Source organism: Scyliorhinus torazame, chromosome 10 (genome assembly GCF_047496885.1).
Source record: "Scyliorhinus torazame isolate Kashiwa2021f chromosome 10, sScyTor2.1, whole genome shotgun sequence".
NCBI lineage: Eukaryota > Metazoa > Chordata > Chondrichthyes > Carcharhiniformes > Scyliorhinidae > Scyliorhinus > Scyliorhinus torazame.
This window is the reverse complement of record NC_092716.1, coordinates 81,840,581-81,860,422: the sequence shown is the minus strand read 5'-3', so window position 1 is coordinate 81,860,422 and position 19,842 is coordinate 81,840,581. Positions and strand designations below refer to the sequence as shown.

The window sequence follows — 19,842 nt, the reverse complement described above, 5'->3', positions numbered from 1 at the left end:
TTGAAAAAATATACATTTACTCACTTTGAAACATGATTAACCCTGCAATCTCCATTCATTAAAAAGATGGAGTGCTGGTTTATGTCTGTAGACTTTACACAGTACTGGAGCTAGATGGGGAAGAAAATAGATAATTCAGTTGCCAAGAGCAAATGTAATTGTTTTGGGGGTTATTGCCCCTCCTTTGGATTTGAACTGAGCTTGATTATCCTTCAAACAGATATTACTGTAAGCATTATTATAATGGGCCTGACACAGGATTGCATCTTTTTAAAGTTGTGTTGTCTGGTGGCTGCAGCAGTCCTGTGAGTTTTGTTCTCTTTCCTCCCCCAACCCCCACCTCAGTTGGGCTCCATGTGCATAAGTGCCAACACTGCAAAAATGCTCCCCATTATTGGCCAAGTTGGCAATTTTGCTTGTTTGGATGCTGAGGAATGAACTGTGCTTTACTTGACCAGGCAATGTTAGCTGCTACTGTTGGATGCACAAGTATTCCAGTCGCAATCCCTCACAAAATGGGGATTAACTCGTCTGCCAAGTACAAAAGTGAGTCGTGGGTGGTTGTCATTGGTCACAAAGTTTTCCCCATGTCAAACTCCCATACAACTTCACAACACCACCTGTATATAAGGTACTGATAAATAAACATACATTTATTGGGCGATTAATGTGAGTACAGCATGTTGTGGCTGAAGGGAGAGGGGTTGAGTTATACCTGAGTAGATGTAAAAACATTATTTTCTGTGGCTGATAAAGCAGAATTGTCTTAGACCATAAGACATGGGAGCAGAATTAGGCCACTCGGCCCATCGAGTCTGCTCTGCCATTCAATCATGGCTGATACTTTTCTCATCTCCATGCTCCTGCCTTCTCCCCATAACCCCTGATCCCTTTATTGATCAAAAACCTATCTATCTCTGTTTAAAAAACACTCAGTGATTTGGCCTCCACAGCCTTCTGTTTGATAGGTCAGCTATAATCCATGGTAGCATTCCCATTATATTCATGTATCATTATAAAAAGTGAAAATGCTCAATGTTCAGGGGTTCAACAACATCTAAAAGAGAAAATCGAAGAAGATCCTCTCATTAGGTTTCACCTGAAACATTAAATATTTTCTCTTTCAGATGCTGGCTGATCCATTGTGCATTTTCTGTTTCAGATTTCCAGCATTTGTGATTTTTCTTTAATTTCACTAGAGGATAAACCTCAGTTTAACAAAGACACAAGGTAAATCCCTATTTTTACATTCATTTCTGCTTCATATTTGATGGTGTTTAAATCTGTCATCCAATAGGGGATCATGAGACATTGACTGACTGTTTTGAAGTTCCTCATAGTTAACATTCTTTTCCCTTGACTGTCCACAATAGCGTTCCATGCTCTGTTAGAAAAAGATTCCAGATTTCTTTGTCGTCATTGGTTCTTTTATTTGTAATTAGATGAGTTATTATGGGTATGTTATCTCTTCAATACCCAAGGACTTTCATATTCTTCAAAGAAGCCTTATTGATTGGTCCAAGTTTGCTTTAAGCAGTTCGTGCCTGTGGAGAGTCAAGAACCATGTACCTTGTTGTAGGCTGTTTAGAGGAACAGACTTCTTTTGCCTGCCTTATTATTTAGTGAAGCACAGCTCTAAAGCAGGCAGAGCATGTTTGTTTTCAAAGAGAAGGTTTTTTTGGGGGGGAGCATTGAGAGAAATCAGAAGTTGGAACACTTCCTTCGGTGACTTTTTGATTCATTCAGTCTATTATCATCTATCATTGGCCAAAAGATGTTGTGATAATGGAGTCATTAATAACAATCAACAGCGGCAATTGGTTTGCAGTAGACTCTAGAGGATGTGAGGCAGCTTTGGGAACATGGGTCCAAATTCACTTCTTTCACTGAAATCACTCAAATCTGCCTCACGGTGGAATCTCGATGAATAAAACAAGATATTCAGCTTGTGTCGAAGTTTCCCGGCGGCAGAGTAACAACAAAAGCAACGGAACAGTAATTAGCTGAAAATTCTGCAGTGATTGATCCAGGTTAACCAACATTTTGTTTAATGCCAGCAAGAGAAATAATGCCTAAATCATGGGGCATGTGACTGCACCGACCGGCCAACCCGAGTGGAGTGATTGGATCTAACCACGCTCAAATTTCTCGAAGTGATGTGCAGAATGTACCCGTATGGTGAAGTCTGAGAAAGTTTAAAATATTGATTTGGAGAGAAAGTGAAATTGATGGAACAAGTGGAAAACTGGCATGAAGAGAAAAGCAGATATTGTGAAGGAATTTGTCCACCATTCTAAAAGCCAAGGAGAACATCTTGGAAGAAACAGGCTCACTTCAGCATGGGAGAGGATGAGAACAGTTGCCTGTCCCAACATCAAAGAAGCTCTGCTGACCTGATTCAGGGCAGCCTGAGCAGAGAACTCTCCCATCTCTGGTCCAATTCTGCAGGAAAGGGGAGTCATCACGGTGAAGAGCTGGGACCCATGGAGTTCACCGGCATCAGCGGATGACTGGACTGATTCCAGGCCAGGCACAACCTCCTCTTCAATTCAGTTAGGGGTGAGGATGTTTCCATTATGACAGCTGATCGACTACAAAATGGTCTCGGCCACTTCTTGAATGTGTATGCACAAATACATGTTTTAGATAATGGTGAAGGGAGCCACAACACAAACTCCATCAACTACGCTGAGTTCAAACCAGTGTGGCTGCACAACAAGAATGAGGAAGTGCAGTGTGATGTGAAACAATTCAATGACTGACTAGGCACTTCTTGCTGATGGTATGGAGATTCATGCAGAGACACCCATAGAAACTTAGATGGAGTAAGTTTTGTCATATGATGCACAACAGAACTGAGAGATGCTATCGTAGTATGTCCTTCAGCCAAGGAGGCAGATGGTCCTGGAGATGCTGATGAATGTTCACGTGCCAGTTTCCCTAGCCAATGGTGTGAAGACTGTTGAGATGCTCCGGGATTTCGCACTAGAGCATGAAAATGCTGAAAACTTATTTGACTATATTAATGACACTGCAGGCTGTATTGCACAGGTCTGAAAACGATACACTAAACAGAGAAAGATTAGTGTTTTTCCTGTGCTAAATCTCAGCCGCAATGTGAACCCCTGGCCCTTTTCAACTCCAACACAATGTAAACTGTATAGTTATGAAAGCCAGCTTGGAGTTCCCAACACCACCTCTTGCCTCAAATATCCAACAGTCCTCGAAGTTTCTGCGCATGGGCAAACAGAGAACAGATTGCACACACGCAAGTCGATACTTTAGTCCGAGCATGCCTGTGCAGGAAGGGAAAATAGCATGAAATCTTGGGTCAAGTGACTCGAATAGAGTGCCATTGAGGGAAAGAGTCCCAGGCAGAAGAGTCCAGTTGAAAAGAGGAGCAGCGAAAGAGGCTCCAAGCAGGAAATGGGCTGTGGTTAGCAAGCTTCAAGTGAAGAGGGCTCTGGATTCAAAAAGGCAGCAGAAGGTTGGTGACTCTGTACTAATAGCCATTGGGGTGACGGTGCAGTACCCCTTTGGAGCAGTAGTGTTCTGCTTGATGCAGCCGACACCTGGTGAAAGTTGGTGCTTGAGTGCATTCTTGGAAATCCAGGGGATGGAATATCAAAATTATATTTTGTAGGGTGGGCTGTTGCTGATGCTGTCAGAGTTGGGGTGATTTTGGAGAGAATTCCCAGGTTATATCTTCAAAGGTAAAGACTGGAATCCCTTGTGAGGGAGAGAGTTTGGCAGATTGGTTGACTTGTGTTTACATGTGGGTGGTTGCTGTGAAATCCACGGACTCTATCTTGGTCACATCTGCCAATTTATCTTGGTCGCATCTGGCAGTTGCGCAATGTGCTCAACCACAGTTTGCTAAATCACATATACTTCATATTTAAAAATAAATAAATTTAGTGTACACAATTATTTTATTTTCCAATTAAGGGGCAATTTAGCCTGGCCAATCCACTTAACCTGCACATCTTTGGGTCATGGTGGTGAAACCCACGCAGACACGGGGAGAATGTGCAAACTCCACACGGTCAGTGACCCAGGGCTAGGATTCAAACCAGTGCCACAGGCAGCAGTGCTAACCGCTGCCATGTGCCGCCCCTTACATGTACCTCATATTAACCTTCAATGCTAGAATGGAAAATAGATCTTGCAAATCTTTCTGACCTTGTATTGAAAATCTTGTGGCTTTATTCTCTGAGTCTTGAATCTCAAACTGTCTGCTTTAAACAAAACATTATTACTGTTCCCTAACCGGATCTTGACAAAACAGGGAGGGTCTGGTCTGTGATTTTAAGTGTTTTGTTTTTTTTACTGTGTTTTTTATTCGACATTTGGATCTGAAAAACCAAGTATTACAGTAATTATTAGTGTTTATGGGTATATCTGATTACTTACGGATGTATTCATGAGGCAAACTGGGACTCCACGGATAGCATGAAACTCTGCCTAATGTAAAGGCTGCTCCCCTGGGATTTGACTCATCCATGGGTTTATTACATTTACAGCAGGTTACTCGTATACTATATCCCAAATTATTATTTTCTCTGAAAAATCCATCTTATTTGCATTTAAATGAACCAAGACTATCTTCTTGCACTGTCTCTTAGGGAGTATGATCTATAGATTAATCATTTGCTCACTGATGTGAAGTGCATCACACATTCCAATCTAATTTGAATACACATTAGGGCAGACATACTTAGTGTCACAATCCCAGTTCGTACTGGGTGGGAAGGTCCTGGCATGGAACCCTGGCTCAAAAGACTATAATTTTTACATTCTTTCTTAAGTCATGGATAAACGGAGTCATAGCACTGCCATCAAAAAAATGCAATTCTTAAACATGAAAAGTTTGACTATAATGTAATACCCCTTCACTCCCACTTGCCTTCACAAATGGACACTAATGTTAAGGATAACACAGGTTACAAAATATACCTTATGCTCTAATGTTCTCGATAAATACACAGTTCCTGTCACCTAACAGGCTAACTGTGGTCAGTCAACACCTCACTCTGAAACCAAGTTGTACATGCCACCCAATCAGATTTCTCTTCAAATTTCCCCCAGGTGACTGTCACCTGAGGGTGTCCAAACTCTACTATCAAAAGACACGCTTTGGAATCTTACGGGCGGCACGGTAGGACAGTGGTTAGCACTGTTGCTTCACAGCGCCAGAGTCCCAGGTTCGATTCCTGGTTTGGGTCACTGTCTGTGCGGAGTCTGCTCGTTCTCCCAGTGTCTGCGTAGGTTTCCTCCGGGTGCTCCCGTTTCCTCCCACAAGTCCCGAAAGACGTGCTGTTGGGTGAATTGGACATTCTGAATTCTCCCTCAATGTGCCCGAACGGGCGCCAGAGTGTGGCGATTAAGGGCGACAGTAACATCATTGCTGTATTGATCTAAGCCTACTTGTGACACTAATAAAGATTATTATTATTAATAATAAACAATGCTTTCCCTCCGCTGTTTTCAGCAAGGATCCATCTCCAGGATTTCCAACACTCGTTTCAGTATTCCTTTTGTCTTGAATATCCACAGGCGTTTATTCACACAATCTCTCAAGTACTCTGTCCCCAAACAAATACAATTGCTCCCAAGACTGGAATAAGGACACCAACATTACAATTGCTTCAGATCTCAGTCTTTTCTCCAGCCAATTTCACCTAGTGTGCCCTTTCAAGTTCTGTCTTTAACTTCAGTGATCTGCTCAAATTCCAGTTCCTGTTTCCCTTTTTACTTCAATCTTCCTGGAACCTTCTTTTCCTTTTCTAGTTTTTAAAATTGACCGTACTTGCTTTCTTGTCCATTACTACATTGTTCTGCTTCTGGCAGAGTTGAGAGCTGTTCTTTCTCTCTCTCTAACTGCTAAGCTCCAATTAAAACTGGGTCCAATTAAACTAAAACGCAAGTTTTCTTTCTCCTAAAAGTGTCCTCTGATTGCCAAGCAATAGCTCATCTTCAAGCTCTTGTTTATCTTTCATGCTGTAAACTCCTCTAAGCACAATAGACACATTTTAATATTAAAGGAACCCCCCCCCCCAGATGTACAAACATCTTTGTTTAACATGAACCTAACTAAAGTTTTACTCTTTCTTGCACAGAAGCACTAAATTAAACTCTTAAATCGGTACCTTATTTCTAATGTCCAACAACACAAACCTAAAGGGGCGGCACAGTGGTTAGCACTGCTGCCTCATGGCGCTGAGGACGCGGGTTTGATCCCGGCCTGGGTCGCTGTCGTGTGGAGTTTGTACATTCTCTCCGTGTCTGTGTGGGTCTCACCCCCACAACCCAAAATAATATGTCCAGGGTAAGTGAATGCAATGCTAAATTGGCCCTTAATTGGAATAAAGAATTGGGTACTCTAAATTTATTTTAAAAAAACAATACAGACATAGATCGCGTAAAACTACATCTGCTTCACGACATTGTAGTGACCTGTCACTTCTAATATCCTCCTCTTAGCTGCAAACCTGCCTTTTCAACCAACCTCCGCTGTCCCTGCCGCCCTGAACTCTTAACAACAAAAAATCTCATGGCTTTTTGGCACCATCCATTTAGCTGCATTTTCCACTTCATTTCATTTTATCTGACCCATTAGACCAAACATCCCCTATGATTCCTTTTCTGCCCTAGCCCACGCCTCTCATCTTTCTCAAGAGTTCTTATCTCCTATTGTGCTGTCCTGAATTCAACTTGTCCATGAGACCCACTTCCTGCTCCTTTGATCCTATTCTCCCCAAACTGCTGACCATCCACCTTCTCTTCCTGTGCTGTTCCCCCTCTTGTTCAAATCTGTTACTTTCACCCCTCAAAAAATCCACTCATGGCCCCTCTCTCCTTGCAAACTGCTGCCACATCTCCAACCTCCCTGTCCTTTTCATGTTCGTTAGTACGTTGTCCACTTGTATTACAAAAATCTAAGAAATAGGAACAGGACATACAGCCCATCGAGCCTGCTCTGCCATGCGATAAGATCATGGCTGATCTGATACTGACTCTGACTCCACCTTCATGCCTCAATCCCATAACCTTTGATACCCTTGTAGATCAAAAATCTTCCTAAGTCCGTCTTGAATGTATTCAATAACCCTGCCTCCGCTACACTCTAGGTCCATGTCTGTCTTTCCTGGAATTCCATGTTTGAATCTCTTCAGATTTCCACCCTGCCACATTATTGAAACTGTCCTTGCCAAAATTACAGCTGATTTTTTATGAAACAGTGACCATGATAAGCTATCCTTTTTCACCTTTTCTTGGCTTGTCTGCAGACTTCTAGGTGGTTGACTACACCACTCTCCTCCAATGCCTCTCCTCCATCACCCAGATAAGTGGTTCTGCCTTTTCCTTTCTTGGGTATCCAATTTTAGCCAGACTTCTCTCCATTCCCACACTTATTTTGCTATCCCCCTCTTCACTTTCTCTTCTGCATGTACATGCTGCCCCTTGTCACCATCATGTGAAACTCTGATGTTAGGTTCCACATGTGCGCTGGCATTTGATTCTTTCTCACCATCACCCCTCTTCTGCCCCCCACTGTCTGTTTGCTTTTTTACCCTCTTTGTTTGGCATATTGAATGAGCAGGAATTGCCTCCAGATTGGGAATACAAGCATTCATTGCCTTTGGTCTCTGCCAAAAAACCATTTCCATGGCCATTAATTTCATTCCTTCCCAGTGATCAATACCTGATGCTAAACCAGACTGTTTGAAACCTTGGTGTGTGTATGAGCTCGAGCTGAGCTCCTGACTACACATCTGTCCCACAACAAAGACTGTCAACTTCCATTTGTTGCCCAACTCCACCACTACCTCAGCTCGTCTGCTGCTCTAACCCTCACGCCTGCCTTGTGACCTCAAGATTTGTCTATTCCATTGCTCTCCTGGCCACCCTCCCTCCCTTCCGTTTATAATTTGTGCTAATCTAAAACTGGGCTAAACCTCTTGTTCACACGTCACCTCTGTGTTTTCCCCGGTCTGTCAGTGCCTCAATTTTAAAATGATGATTTTTGCTTTCAAATCCCCCCATGGTCTTTTCTCTTTGACCACGTCCTGCTCTACAGCTGTTTGAGATCTCTGTGGTCCTCCAGTCATAGCTTTCTTGCTGATCCTCGATTTTAATCGCTCCACCATTTGACCCCGTGCTTTCGAGTGCCTTGTATCTCTCCATCTCTTTACATCTTTCTCCTTTTTAAAAATGCTTCATAATAACATGTCTGACCAAAGCTTTGGGCATTATCCTGATATCTCCTTCTGTGACTTGTTCAATTTTAATTAATAAAATTCTTGTGAAGTGTCTCGGGAAATTTTGCTACAATTATGGCTCCATATAAATGAATCGCCTTTGTTACAATCCCAAAGATATCGGGTCCTTTCCAAATGTGCTGCAGCTCATTGTTTTTTGTATTCCTGTCAGCTGGAGTTATGCTGGGAAACTGATGCACCTTTGGCAGAAAATCTTAGCTGCTATATCCTTTTTATTAAGTTATTTCCATTTCCTAACTAGAAACCATTCTCTCATTTGCTTTTTCCCATACAGATTTCTGTCTATATCTGTGGGATAATGTAGCTTACATGGTTTCAGAGGCACTATAACGTCTGCAAGTGTTAAAGTTAATCAGCATCACAAATGAAGCATTGTTCCAAAAGACAGTTATGGTGCCGTAAGAAGTCTCTGACTGGGAACATGATGGCTTTCAGAAAGTCTATAAATGAAACATGAAATGTTTGATTGACAGGTTGTGAAATGCAGTTGTGGTTCCCTTGTGAATATTGAGATTGAAGGGCTTCCCTTGGGGCTGGGGTGGAGATGTAAGTGATCACTTATTGAATCATTGATCAATCCCGAGGTCTCTGAGCACTGGGTTAGGTTACATAGTTCATAAATAATGTAATAAATTCATATGGCTCTGACATTTCCCACGAAGCCCATCAGAACCAGCTGAAGCTGGTCCTTATGTTTGAGATGCAATTATCTTTTAGAATGAAGTCAATAAGATTTCTACAAAAGAAGACATGTCAAGCCACCTTGTCTGATTATTTTACTTTTTGACCAAATATTTGTCTTGGTTATTGTGAATGGTTGGGTTTTGATGTGCGCAGCACACATTTTCCACATTGGTAAATTAGCCAAAAATCAATGATTGCCTGTAGCATTTTAACATTCTCAATAAAATAAATAGTGACTAAGTGCCTTAATGAAGTATAGACTGCACTTTAATCTAACCCATGTTGTTTGACAGTTAATATATCTGCAAAGATACAGCTGCATGAGGATCTTGATGCAAAGCATGAGCCTGTTTATTTAAAAGAGATAAAAGCAATATTTAAAACTGCAGCTAGGATTTAGTGTACTGAGTGGATTTTACATTTTAGCATTTATTGAAGTATTCTCACTCCATGGATACAGTTCATCATTTTACCTACCAAGTAATGTAATATATTCTCAAACTTTTCATCATGGAATCATAGAATTTACAGTACAGAAGGAGGCCATTTGGTCCACCAAGTCTGCACCGACCCTTGGAAAGAGCGCCGTACTCAAGCCCACATTAAGTAGCTCTGTTCCATGAAGTCTTTGTCAGAAAACAGTTGTACAAATTATTTCCCTGGCGTGTGTTAAACAAGTGGAAATTTGTAACGAGAGGAATTTAAAAAAACAATCTGTTGGTAATGTTGGAAAACACTGTTCTTATTGTATTTTTTCAATTTGTGGTGTGCTGTCTATGAAAAGCACTAACCTCCGTGATTAAACATTAGAAGTCTGCAGTGTTTGAACTATTGCCCAATTACATCACCCTTTGCAGACTACTGCCTTTAAGATATAGGCACTTCTGGTGAGGCCAATAATGCTAATATTACACTTCGTTGCAGGGTTGACGGATGATGTTTTCAGCATTTTAGTCTGATAACTTTATTACACCCGGGAGGTTGTTACGGTAACGTGAGAGCGAGTGCTGCTCTATGTCCTTCTTTCTAAACAAAAATCACTCCCTTTGTAAATATCTGCAGGTTACTTTCACCTTCCTGTTAATAAGCGAAACACACTATGGATGACTGCTGATGTAGTGGAAATAAAAAGAGAACAACCCTATATACGGTCACCTGTGGGTAAAATTGAAATTCATTTTGCCAAAGCACTGCAGCTTGTGTTGGAAAGATGTATGTGCCAGCATATAAATAAAGTCTCCCTTGCCTCTTGTAAATGTATTCAAGCCCATAATTTTGGAGACCATGTCCAGCATGGTACATTAAATTTAGTTGTACTGTCTGGATAACTGTAATGTTACAAAGCATTGCAGCTTATGATATCTGATGAGAATACATCTTGGTCGAATGGGATCTTTCAACATGGCTTAATCAGAAAATAAAAATTCTGATATTGGTATTGCAGGGCACCATTCCCCTGACACCGTTGACTTTCCTTCCTCTGTTATTTGGGGCAGAAAGTAGCAAGCCATTGGAGGTGATTGAAGCAGGGTAAATGAGTGAGATGCACAATGCAGTGGGGGGTGGGGGGGTGGGGGGTGGCTGCTGGAGAGGGCAGTGAGAGACTGGGGATGAGAGTATGCAACAGACTGGAAAATCAGTGTGTGATGAGAGAGAGGGCAGAATGAATAAACATATGAGACTGGGGAATGGGAGATGGAGGGAAGGAGAAATCAAGGAAAAAAGATGTGATGGAAAGTACAGCAGTCTGAATTAATTGAGGCCAGCTGTTTTATTTTTTGTTCTACGTAAGCATTTACCAGACCACTACTCATTTTATTGGACTGAATCCAGGAAATAATTAGTAGATGTCTACTCACCTACATAGTTTGATCAAAAAATAGAGCTGGCGAGGGAAATAGTGCAAACTGATATTTTCCATTTTCATGTCTTATTAAATTTGGATGCTGTCTAATTAGGGACATGTTATGGCATCTAACTAGCTTCTAAAATCATGCATGTCTAACTTCTTTTGTAGCCAGAGTAATTCTCTCAAAGCATGGTGGTAGTGTGTTACAGATCACCTTAGAGTCAGAGTTGCAGTGGCTGTATACACTTTGTTTGCATGTTGTAGTCTGAAGCTATGGATAGTGATGGTAGAGGTTCGAACTTCAGTTCTATCACACAGTTGGCTAGGACTCTCTCCTCTTGCTACCTTCAATTAGCATATGTTGGAAGGATTTGCAGGTTAATAATCAATCTGTTGGGGAGGTGGTGCCAGCATGTTATGAACACACCTTCTTTGGCCATCAAGTCTTGGGGGTAGGATTCAAACCTGGAGCTTCTGGTTTAGAGTTGGGGTGCTCTTCTGCCACAAGACCACCTCTCCAAAGCATACTTGCTTCTAACTGAAGCTTTATATTGTTGGAGAAAAGGATTTGTAATTGTAAATTTTCTTAATTTTCAAAACTTCAGATATGAAATTCAGTCAACATCATGCCCAATTGATGTCTGAACATCCCTGCATTAATTTTTGAAATGTGGGCAAAGCTCATGAATCTGATTGTAGATTATCCTGAGGTTATAGGAACCTAGCACTTGCATTGAAAAGCTGGGCTCACCTTGAGTTCAAGCATGTACTGAGTAGAACCCTTTGGTGATATGCTTAGGATTTGAATGTTAATCCTTTGTTTTACCTTCACATCCCTACGTGTATTAAGACGTCTGGTTACTAGCTATTCGGTTATATAGGTTATCTTCAGTTATGATTAAATTGGCAAATGTTGGTGATTACTATTGGCATGGTAAAGTTGCCATAAAGCCAAGAGGAGAATATGACATTATGTATATAATAATTATCTTTATTAGTGTCACAAGTAGGCTTACGTTAACGCTGCAATGAAGTTACTGTGACAATCCCCTAGTTGTCACACTACAGCGCAGGTTCAGGTACACTGAGATTTCAGAATGTCCAATTTGCCTAACAAGCACGTCTTTCGGGACTTGTGGGAGGAAACTGGAGCACCTGGGGGAAACCCATGCAGACGCAGGGAGAACGTGCAGACTCCGTACTGGCAGTGACCCAAGCGGGAATCTAACCTGGGACCCTGGTGCTGTGAAGCAACAGTGCTAACCACCGTGCTACCGTGATATACAGAGGAGGGGTAAAATGTTAATAAATTGCTTTTAGTGTCTTTTGAATGTTCTATGTACTGCCGTCGCCTTGGCATAATGTCACCGTGCCAATGATATTCTATGATGTGCAGATGCTGGCGTTGGACTGGGGCGAGCACAGTAAGAAGTCTTACAACACCAGGTTAAAGTCCAACAGGTTTGTTTCAAATCACTAGCTTTCGGAGCACTGCTGCTTCCTCCGGTGAATGGAGAGATAGGGCCTACGAGACAACATTCACCTGAGGAAGGAGCGGTGCTCCGAAAGCTAGTGATTTGAAACAAACTCGTTGGACTTTAACCTGGTGTTGTAAGGCTTCTTACAATGATATTCTAGTTATTGATTTTGCTCCTATTATGTCCCATATAAATGCAACCTGCTTAATTTGAGTTGCTTGCATATGAGATGATTTGCATTTAAAAAGTACATGAACACTGGACATCTCAAAGTGCTTCACAGCCAATTAAGTATTGTTTTGAAGTTATTGTTACAATGTAGGACACATGGCAAACAATTCACAAGCAACAAACTCAAATAGCAATGTGACAATGACTAGATAATCTATTTTTGTGAAGTTGATTGAGGTTAGGACACTGGGGATAACTCCCCTGCTCTTTAAAATAATGCAATGGGACTATTTGCATCCATCCAATTAGGCAGATGGGGATTTGGTTTAACATCTTAACCCAAAGACGACAACTCTGACAGTGCAGCACTCTCTTAGTAATGCATTAGAGTGTCAGCCTTGATTTTTGTGATCAAGTTCAGTTCCTTTTGACTCTGAGGTGAGAGTGCTGCCATGGCTGACACTAAATGGGATTGACTCCTCACCCACTCCATAGAAATAGAAGAAGTTTCAACATATCATGACTGTACTGTTGCCTTGCTTGGGTAATCCGAAACAAATTCAACTTTCCTGCGCTCGCCCTACAGCCGTGAATGTTTCTCCGTTTTCAATCTTGATTCAATTTTCCCTTAAATTCCCTTAATTTTCCCTTTTAAATATGCAGTGGTCTGTGCCTCAAAAATCCCTGTGGCAAAGCTTCCATGCTCCAAAACCCATTGCATAAAAGTGTTCTTGAACCTCTTTCTTCACACTCCCAGCAGTAACCAACCTATGGGCTCCCCACTGGAGGAAAATGTTATTCCCTGTTCACTTTATCAAAATCCTTCATTAATCTTAAAAACCTCTGACATCTTCTTGTTTCTGTTTCAGATGTTATGCTGGTCACTGTCCAATCTCATGCCCCAATTTGCTTATTTAAGGATTTAATTTCAATTAAATTGTGGTCAAACCCTTTCGCTATCTTCACTTTGACAGAGGAGAGTGTAGCCTGGTGCGTGATGGCCATTCTGGAGCCCCTGCTTAAAGATATCTGTAGGGGCTATTGGGGGGATTAGCTCCAGTGGTCAAAAGAGCCTGATGATTATGGAAGCACAATTACTTAGATAAGGTACTGGTGGGTCCCTGCTACCATGGAATCATACCTCCGAATTAGGGAGAAAAATTGAATCAAATCTGAAGGAGAAAATAAACTATTTCTTGCATACAATTGCACCCCCCCCCCCCCCCCATGTTTTGAACCACTGTTTCTTACCAGAGTAAGCCACAGTCAAGCTTCTGTAGGAAAATTAAGGAATAAAATCAGTAAAGAATTAAAGGAATTCAGTGCTTGATTCTTGGTTGTTCTTGATTCTTCATATGCTACTCAGAATAATAGATCAAATGAAAAATTGTAATCACATCTGAATAAAAATTGACTCCCCTGTTCCCTTGCGTACATTTTAAACTGTTAATATTATGCACCGGAAGAGGAACTCCGTGTAAATACTTTTTGTTTTAGTGTGATTTTTGATTTCCTGTTCTTCTAATTAGCTGTTTCAATATCCTTGTTTCTCCTTGGCTTTTTCCCCCCCTCCTTTTGCGGTCTTCATTGTTTCATCCAAAGAATGGAATGAATTGAAACCTTTGGCCTGCTTGATTGCCAGTAGGAGCAAAAGGCTGTATAGACAAGACAGCATTTTTTAAAAAGAAGTCTGGAATAAAATCCTGCTGGGAGGTGATTTACTAGCAGTAATGGACATGTGATCCTGCAGGGATTGTAATTGAGGACAGGCAAGCTTGACTGGAGCATTCAACCTGCAATTTTGTCTTCCAATCAACCTGTCTTTCCTCCGTTACAATCACCGCAGAGATTAGTGTTCAGAATAGAACGCGACCTGGTGCTTGATCACCATTCTGTGACCCCCTGCTGAAAGATATGTCTATGGGGCCATTGGTTGTGGATTTTTGCTTGTCCATTATTGCTTAATTAACATGTTGTTTGCTTTTTAGAAAACATTATTAATCCTGCTTCAATGTCATTAACCCTTCTGAGAGTATATGGGGTCATAAATAATGGATGGCGTCAACTTGAAGCTGCAAATTATTGAGGGCGATCTTTATTTTGATAATCCTGTGCCTGGTAGCTTCCAAGAATTAAGGTTAAATTTGTGCAGCGGCCATGGAGAAAAAATAAAAATCAATAAAGTTTTTTAAATGTTAAAAGATTTTCCGTAGGAGGAATTGAACTGTACAGTGATATTTAAAATTCCATTTGCTTGGTTCTGATTCATTCCGAAGGAGCACCATTAGTGGCGTTGACATTTAAAGGTCAAAAAAAATTCAGATGGTTTACAAAATGCAGTTGATAATGGGTAAGCCAAGGATGTCACACATTAGTCACTGATGATTAGTGCACTGATGTTCTGCGCTTGCCATCCAGACCTTTGTTACTATCCCATTGGAGACTGAAAGCTTTTGAAAAATTCAAACTTACAATGAATGGCTTTAAGGATCACACAAGGTTTTAGGACTTTTATTGTAAAAAATAAAACCGAAGTCACATTGGCTCAATAGGCAACTTAAAATCTAAACTGCAGAAAAGACATCCCATTTAACTGAGATAACGACCAAAAATAATTCCTCTGCCATGCTTATACTTTAATCTGTCCCTTGTAGATATTTCATTCTGCAAGTACCAGTCCAAAGATTTTCTTGGCTCCTTTTTGAGTCGGATATCTTCTACACACATGCTCTTAATCTCTCCCTCTTGCTCTCTCTTCGTTTATGCCCTCATGAGCTTGGTCTCGTCAGTCTGAGAATGAATTCCCTGGTACATCCTGCATGGTGAATAACAGAGACATACTGCCTCTAATTCTCTGCTCCAGCGAGCTCTCGGGGCGCTCTGTCTCCTCTTTCTTTCTTTTATTCTCTCACCCTCTCTGCGCCTACTCGCCCTGTGTTTTTTTTCTTTTTGTTTGTCTTTGTGGGAGGTGCCTGTGGTTCGAGATGAGTCTCTCTTTGGGTGGGGGAGGTCCGCAGATGCCGCCTTCACAGAACGAAGGTGAGGTGAGGGGTGGGGCATCAGTAGAAGCAACCTATAGGCAGGAGTTGCCACACTGGCATGTAATGCTGATGAATGGAAGTGAGGTGGGGGAGAAGCAAGGAGAGGTAGTTGTGGGGGTGTGGGGGGGTGGATGGAAGAGAGATGCAACGTGGCACGGTTGGAGAAGAAACATGTCAGGGATGGAGAAAGGGGCTATCTTGGATGGGATGGGCCAGGTACAGAGTGAAATTAACGGGGGTACAGCCGAAAGGGGAGGATGGCAGATTGTAGAGGGGAATGGAGGCACAAACCCCCGGTAAGGCTGATAACATCGAACATGCGAGGGCTCAATGGACCGGTGAAAAGATCTCTGGTCTTTGCACACCTCTGGAGTTCAAAAGCGGAGGTGGTCTTGCTGCAGGAGATGCACCTCCGCATGAAGGACCAGGTTAGGCTGAGGAAGGGAGGGGTGAGTCAGGTTTTCCACTCTGGATTTGATACAAAGTCGCCGGGGGGGGGGGGGGGGGGGCCATTTTGATGAGCAAAAAAACTTGATTTGTGAGCACAAAGGAATGAGGGACCCGGGTGTGAGATATGTGATGGTGAGTGGGGTATCAGACGGGACGCCGGTGATACTGGTGCATGTGTAGGCATTGAATTAGGATGATGTAGATTTTATGAGGGGGTTGCTGGCAGCGATGCCGGACTTGGCCATGCACCACTTGATTATGGGAGGAGATTTCAATTGTGTCCGAGAGCCGAGGGTAGATTGATCGAGCCCTAGGTCAATGGGAATGGCAAAGGAGCTGGGTGGGTTTATGGAAAAGATGGGCATGGTGGACCCGTGGTACTTCAAGAACACAGGGAGAAGGGAGTGTTCCTTTTTCTCATGTTTGTAGGGTGTATTGAAAAATCAACTTTTTTGTGGTGAGCCGGGAGGTTTCGGTTGGGATGGAGGAGGCAGAGTACGGGGGGAATAGTAATCTCGGACCATGCGCCCCACTGACTGGAGATTTGGCTTAGATCAGGACGTGAGTAGAGGCCGGGATGGAGGCTCGATTCAAGGTTGTTGGCCGATAGAGGGTTTTGTGACAAAGTGTGGCCTGTGATTAAAGGTTACGTAGAATTGAACCAAAACGGGGAGATGTCGACGGCCACAATTTGGGAAGCACTAAAAGCGGTAGACCGGGGGGAGATTATGTCATTCAAGACCCATGCGGATAGGGATAGGAGGGAGGAATATGAACAGCTAACAAACGAGATAGTGGAGGTAGATGGGGAGCACTTAAGGGTGCCAACCACGGAGGGATTGCGAGGAGGAAAAAGTTGCAGGGGTGATTCAATAGGTTGCCTTTGCCTCAGATTGCCTGGCGAAGTATTCTATTGGAGTGGCAGTCAGCAACGCCATCAGAGGTGGATGCCTGGCTGGGAGATTTATATAGTTTTCTTTAGTTGGAAAAGATCAGTACGAATTAAGGGGTTCAGCGGAGGGCTTCGAGACAAGGTGGGGGATGTTCGTGGCCGTGTTAACGGAGGTATTCGTCGTGGGGGGGGGGGGGGGGGGGAAGGGAGGGAGGAGGGGTGTGAAAAAGGGAAAAACTAGTTGTGTGTTGGGGAAATTGCTCCCGAATTGTTTATGTTTTGTAACCTTTTATACAAGTTTGGAATAAAATATATATTTTTTAAAACAACCAAGACATCCAAGCTGCTTGTTGGACAGAATGCAGAGCAGGCCACGTGATCGCCTTCATTCCTCCATCTTGCCCTAAATTAAACAGACAGCCCCGAACCATAACAATGTTTTTAAACTTCATATTTGTAACAACCTCTAGACTTGACAATTTAAACACCCGCCTCGCCAGCTTCCTACATTCTACTCTCTGTAAATTTAAGGTCATCCAAAATCCTGTCCTAACTCACTTCAGTTTTGTTAAGAATAAATAACAAAGAAAAGTACAGCACAGGAACAGGCCCTTCGGCCCTCCAAGCCCGTGCCGACCATGCTGCCCGACTAAACTACAATCTTCGACACTTCCTGGGTCCGTATCCCTCTATTCCCATCCTATTCATGTATTTGTCAAGATGCCCCTTAAATGTCACTATCGTCCCTGCTTCCACCACCTCCTCCGATAGCGAGTTCCAGGCACCCACTACCCTCTGCGTAAAAAAACTTGCCTCGTACATCTACTCTAAACCTTGCCCCTCGCACCTTAAACCTATGCCCCCTAGTAATTGAGCCCTCTACCCTGGGGAAAAGCCTCTGACTATCCATTCTTTTAATCCATTACTCCCTGAAATATATTGGCTTCTGTTTAAGTAACCCTTGATTTAAAATTATCATCCTTGTTTTCAGATAGCATTGTGGCCTTGTCCCTCCCTTTCTGTAATCACCAGTTCTAAAACCCACCAAGATATCTGTGCTCTTCCAATCCTGGTATTCTGATTTTAATCACTCCATCATCCATGGTCTTGGCTGCCAAGACTTTAAGCTCTGGAATTCTCTCCCTACACCTCTCCATCTCTTTATCCTTATCCTCCTTTAAGGTGCTCCCTAAAGCTCAACCTCTGACCAAGTCTATGATCACTTGGCCTAAGGCTTGATGTCAAATGTTTGATTAAGCCTGTGAAGATTTTCTACATTAAATATGCTACATAAATATAGGTTCAAAATCCTGGAACTTTCTAGCTGCACTGTGGGTGAACCTCCACTGTGGGTGGACTACAGCAGATCAAGAAGGCAGCTCACCACCACTTTCTCAAGGGCAGTTATGGATGGGTGTCCAACTGGAGTCAATTGAAGGAAATTAGTGGGAAGGAAAAACTGTGCCATATTTCTGTACCCCCAGGGCAGTATTGGCAGGGGCCTTACAATGGCGTTGCATCTTTGCTGCTTTGTTCAGCACTAGTGCGCAAGGTAAAAGATCTGGGGAAAGCTGAGGAAAACTAACTGGTAGAATAGGGTAGAACAAACAGTGGAGTAAGATACGCACTTTTGAGATTTCCCACAGAATGCAGGGGAGTTGGGAGACTTGAGTTTGGGCAAGGTGCTGTCCATTAGTCCTTTGGAAATGTACCCCACGAAACTGTAGCTTTGGATAGAAAATGGCAAGGAGGGGATGAGTAAAGTCTCAGGAAAGCTGTTTTGAAATTTAATGAATCTCAAGTTTGAATTTGATAATCTTGGTGGGGCATACATCTTGAGATGCACAGTATGTTTGGACTTGGGCTGCATAAGCTGTCAGCCATCCCTACAATTATAACTGATCACGGGAACAACCGGTTGCAAGATAAAGATGGTGTTGATTCACAGCTGGGATCTTCAGTATGAATCCAGTCTAGAGATGAATATTAATCTATCTTTAGCTGTCGTCAGCTAATGTGAAATCCGTGACAGTTTTAATCCAAATGTTTAAACGTGGTACATTGATTCCTGTGTTTCCAAATGTTATACCAGTGACTTTAAAAAGTACTTCATTAACTGTAAATCACTTTCGGACATTATGAGCTTGTGAAAGACCCCATATAAATGTAACTTTTCTTTCTCTTCAGTTTTCAACCTGGTTGAATATTGAGCTAAAGGTTGTTTTTTTAGTTGAATATTCAAGTCATCGTACTTGAAACCTGAGCTGTCTTCTGTTTATACAAGCAAAATGTAGTGACTTTGATTATGCATAAAATCTAATCATTCAATTTTGTTCTGCCACAGGGTGACTAAAGAAGTGGATGCGGCTTCCAAAGAAGCTAAAATCTTTTTTAAAAACCAGAATGAAGTTCAGGAAAAAGATTTACCAGCAGTACCAGCAACTGTGGAAGTGGGAGTTCCTACAGGTTCAGGGTAAGTACTGACTGACATGAGTCACACACGGTTGGAAATTGGCTTTTTGGGATTCCAGTCAAAGCAGAACATAAATATGAATATATTCTGGAACATATTCTGGTTGTTTGGTGAGCCACTTATCCTAATAATATATCCATATGTGTGGCCAAGTTTCAGCCCCAACTGGTCTAGGTTGGTTACACTATTTCCCCAAACCTTTCCGATTCAGTGCTTTGAAAATGCAGTTGAATTGGCAATGTGCTTTTGTGATGTCTCCAAACTGCTGCCTTGTAAAAATTAAGTTCAGATTCAGTTGCACGAGCGAGTAATGGCCAGAATTCAAGATTTCCAAATTGGTTCTCTTCCCTGAAGGCAATGTTCAGATAAGTATCTGGACTCATATATTTTGTCTAAAGTCTCAAAGCTCGATGTGGTTTCAAGCTACTGAGCATTCAACTACCTTTTTTCACCTTATGCTCATGCTGACACAACATAGTTTGAGTGTGCTCCTTTGAAACCAATGTTGGGGAAGAACACTGA

The 19,842-nt window shown here is 42.2% G+C and overlaps 1 protein-coding gene across 2 annotated transcripts in view; it reads left to right on the top strand.

Annotated features, from left to right (window-relative positions):
- Window positions 1–19,842, top strand: part of cfdp1 (craniofacial development protein 1) — a 256,567-nt gene that overhangs the window by 48,825 nt on the left and 187,900 nt on the right. For both annotated transcript variants that reach the window (XM_072518304.1, XM_072518303.1), the window contains exon 5: window positions 19,192–19,320. In XM_072518304.1, coding sequence (XP_072374405.1) covers window positions 19,192–19,320 — 129 coding nt within the window. The remainder of the gene's footprint in view (window positions 1–19,191; window positions 19,321–19,842) is intronic.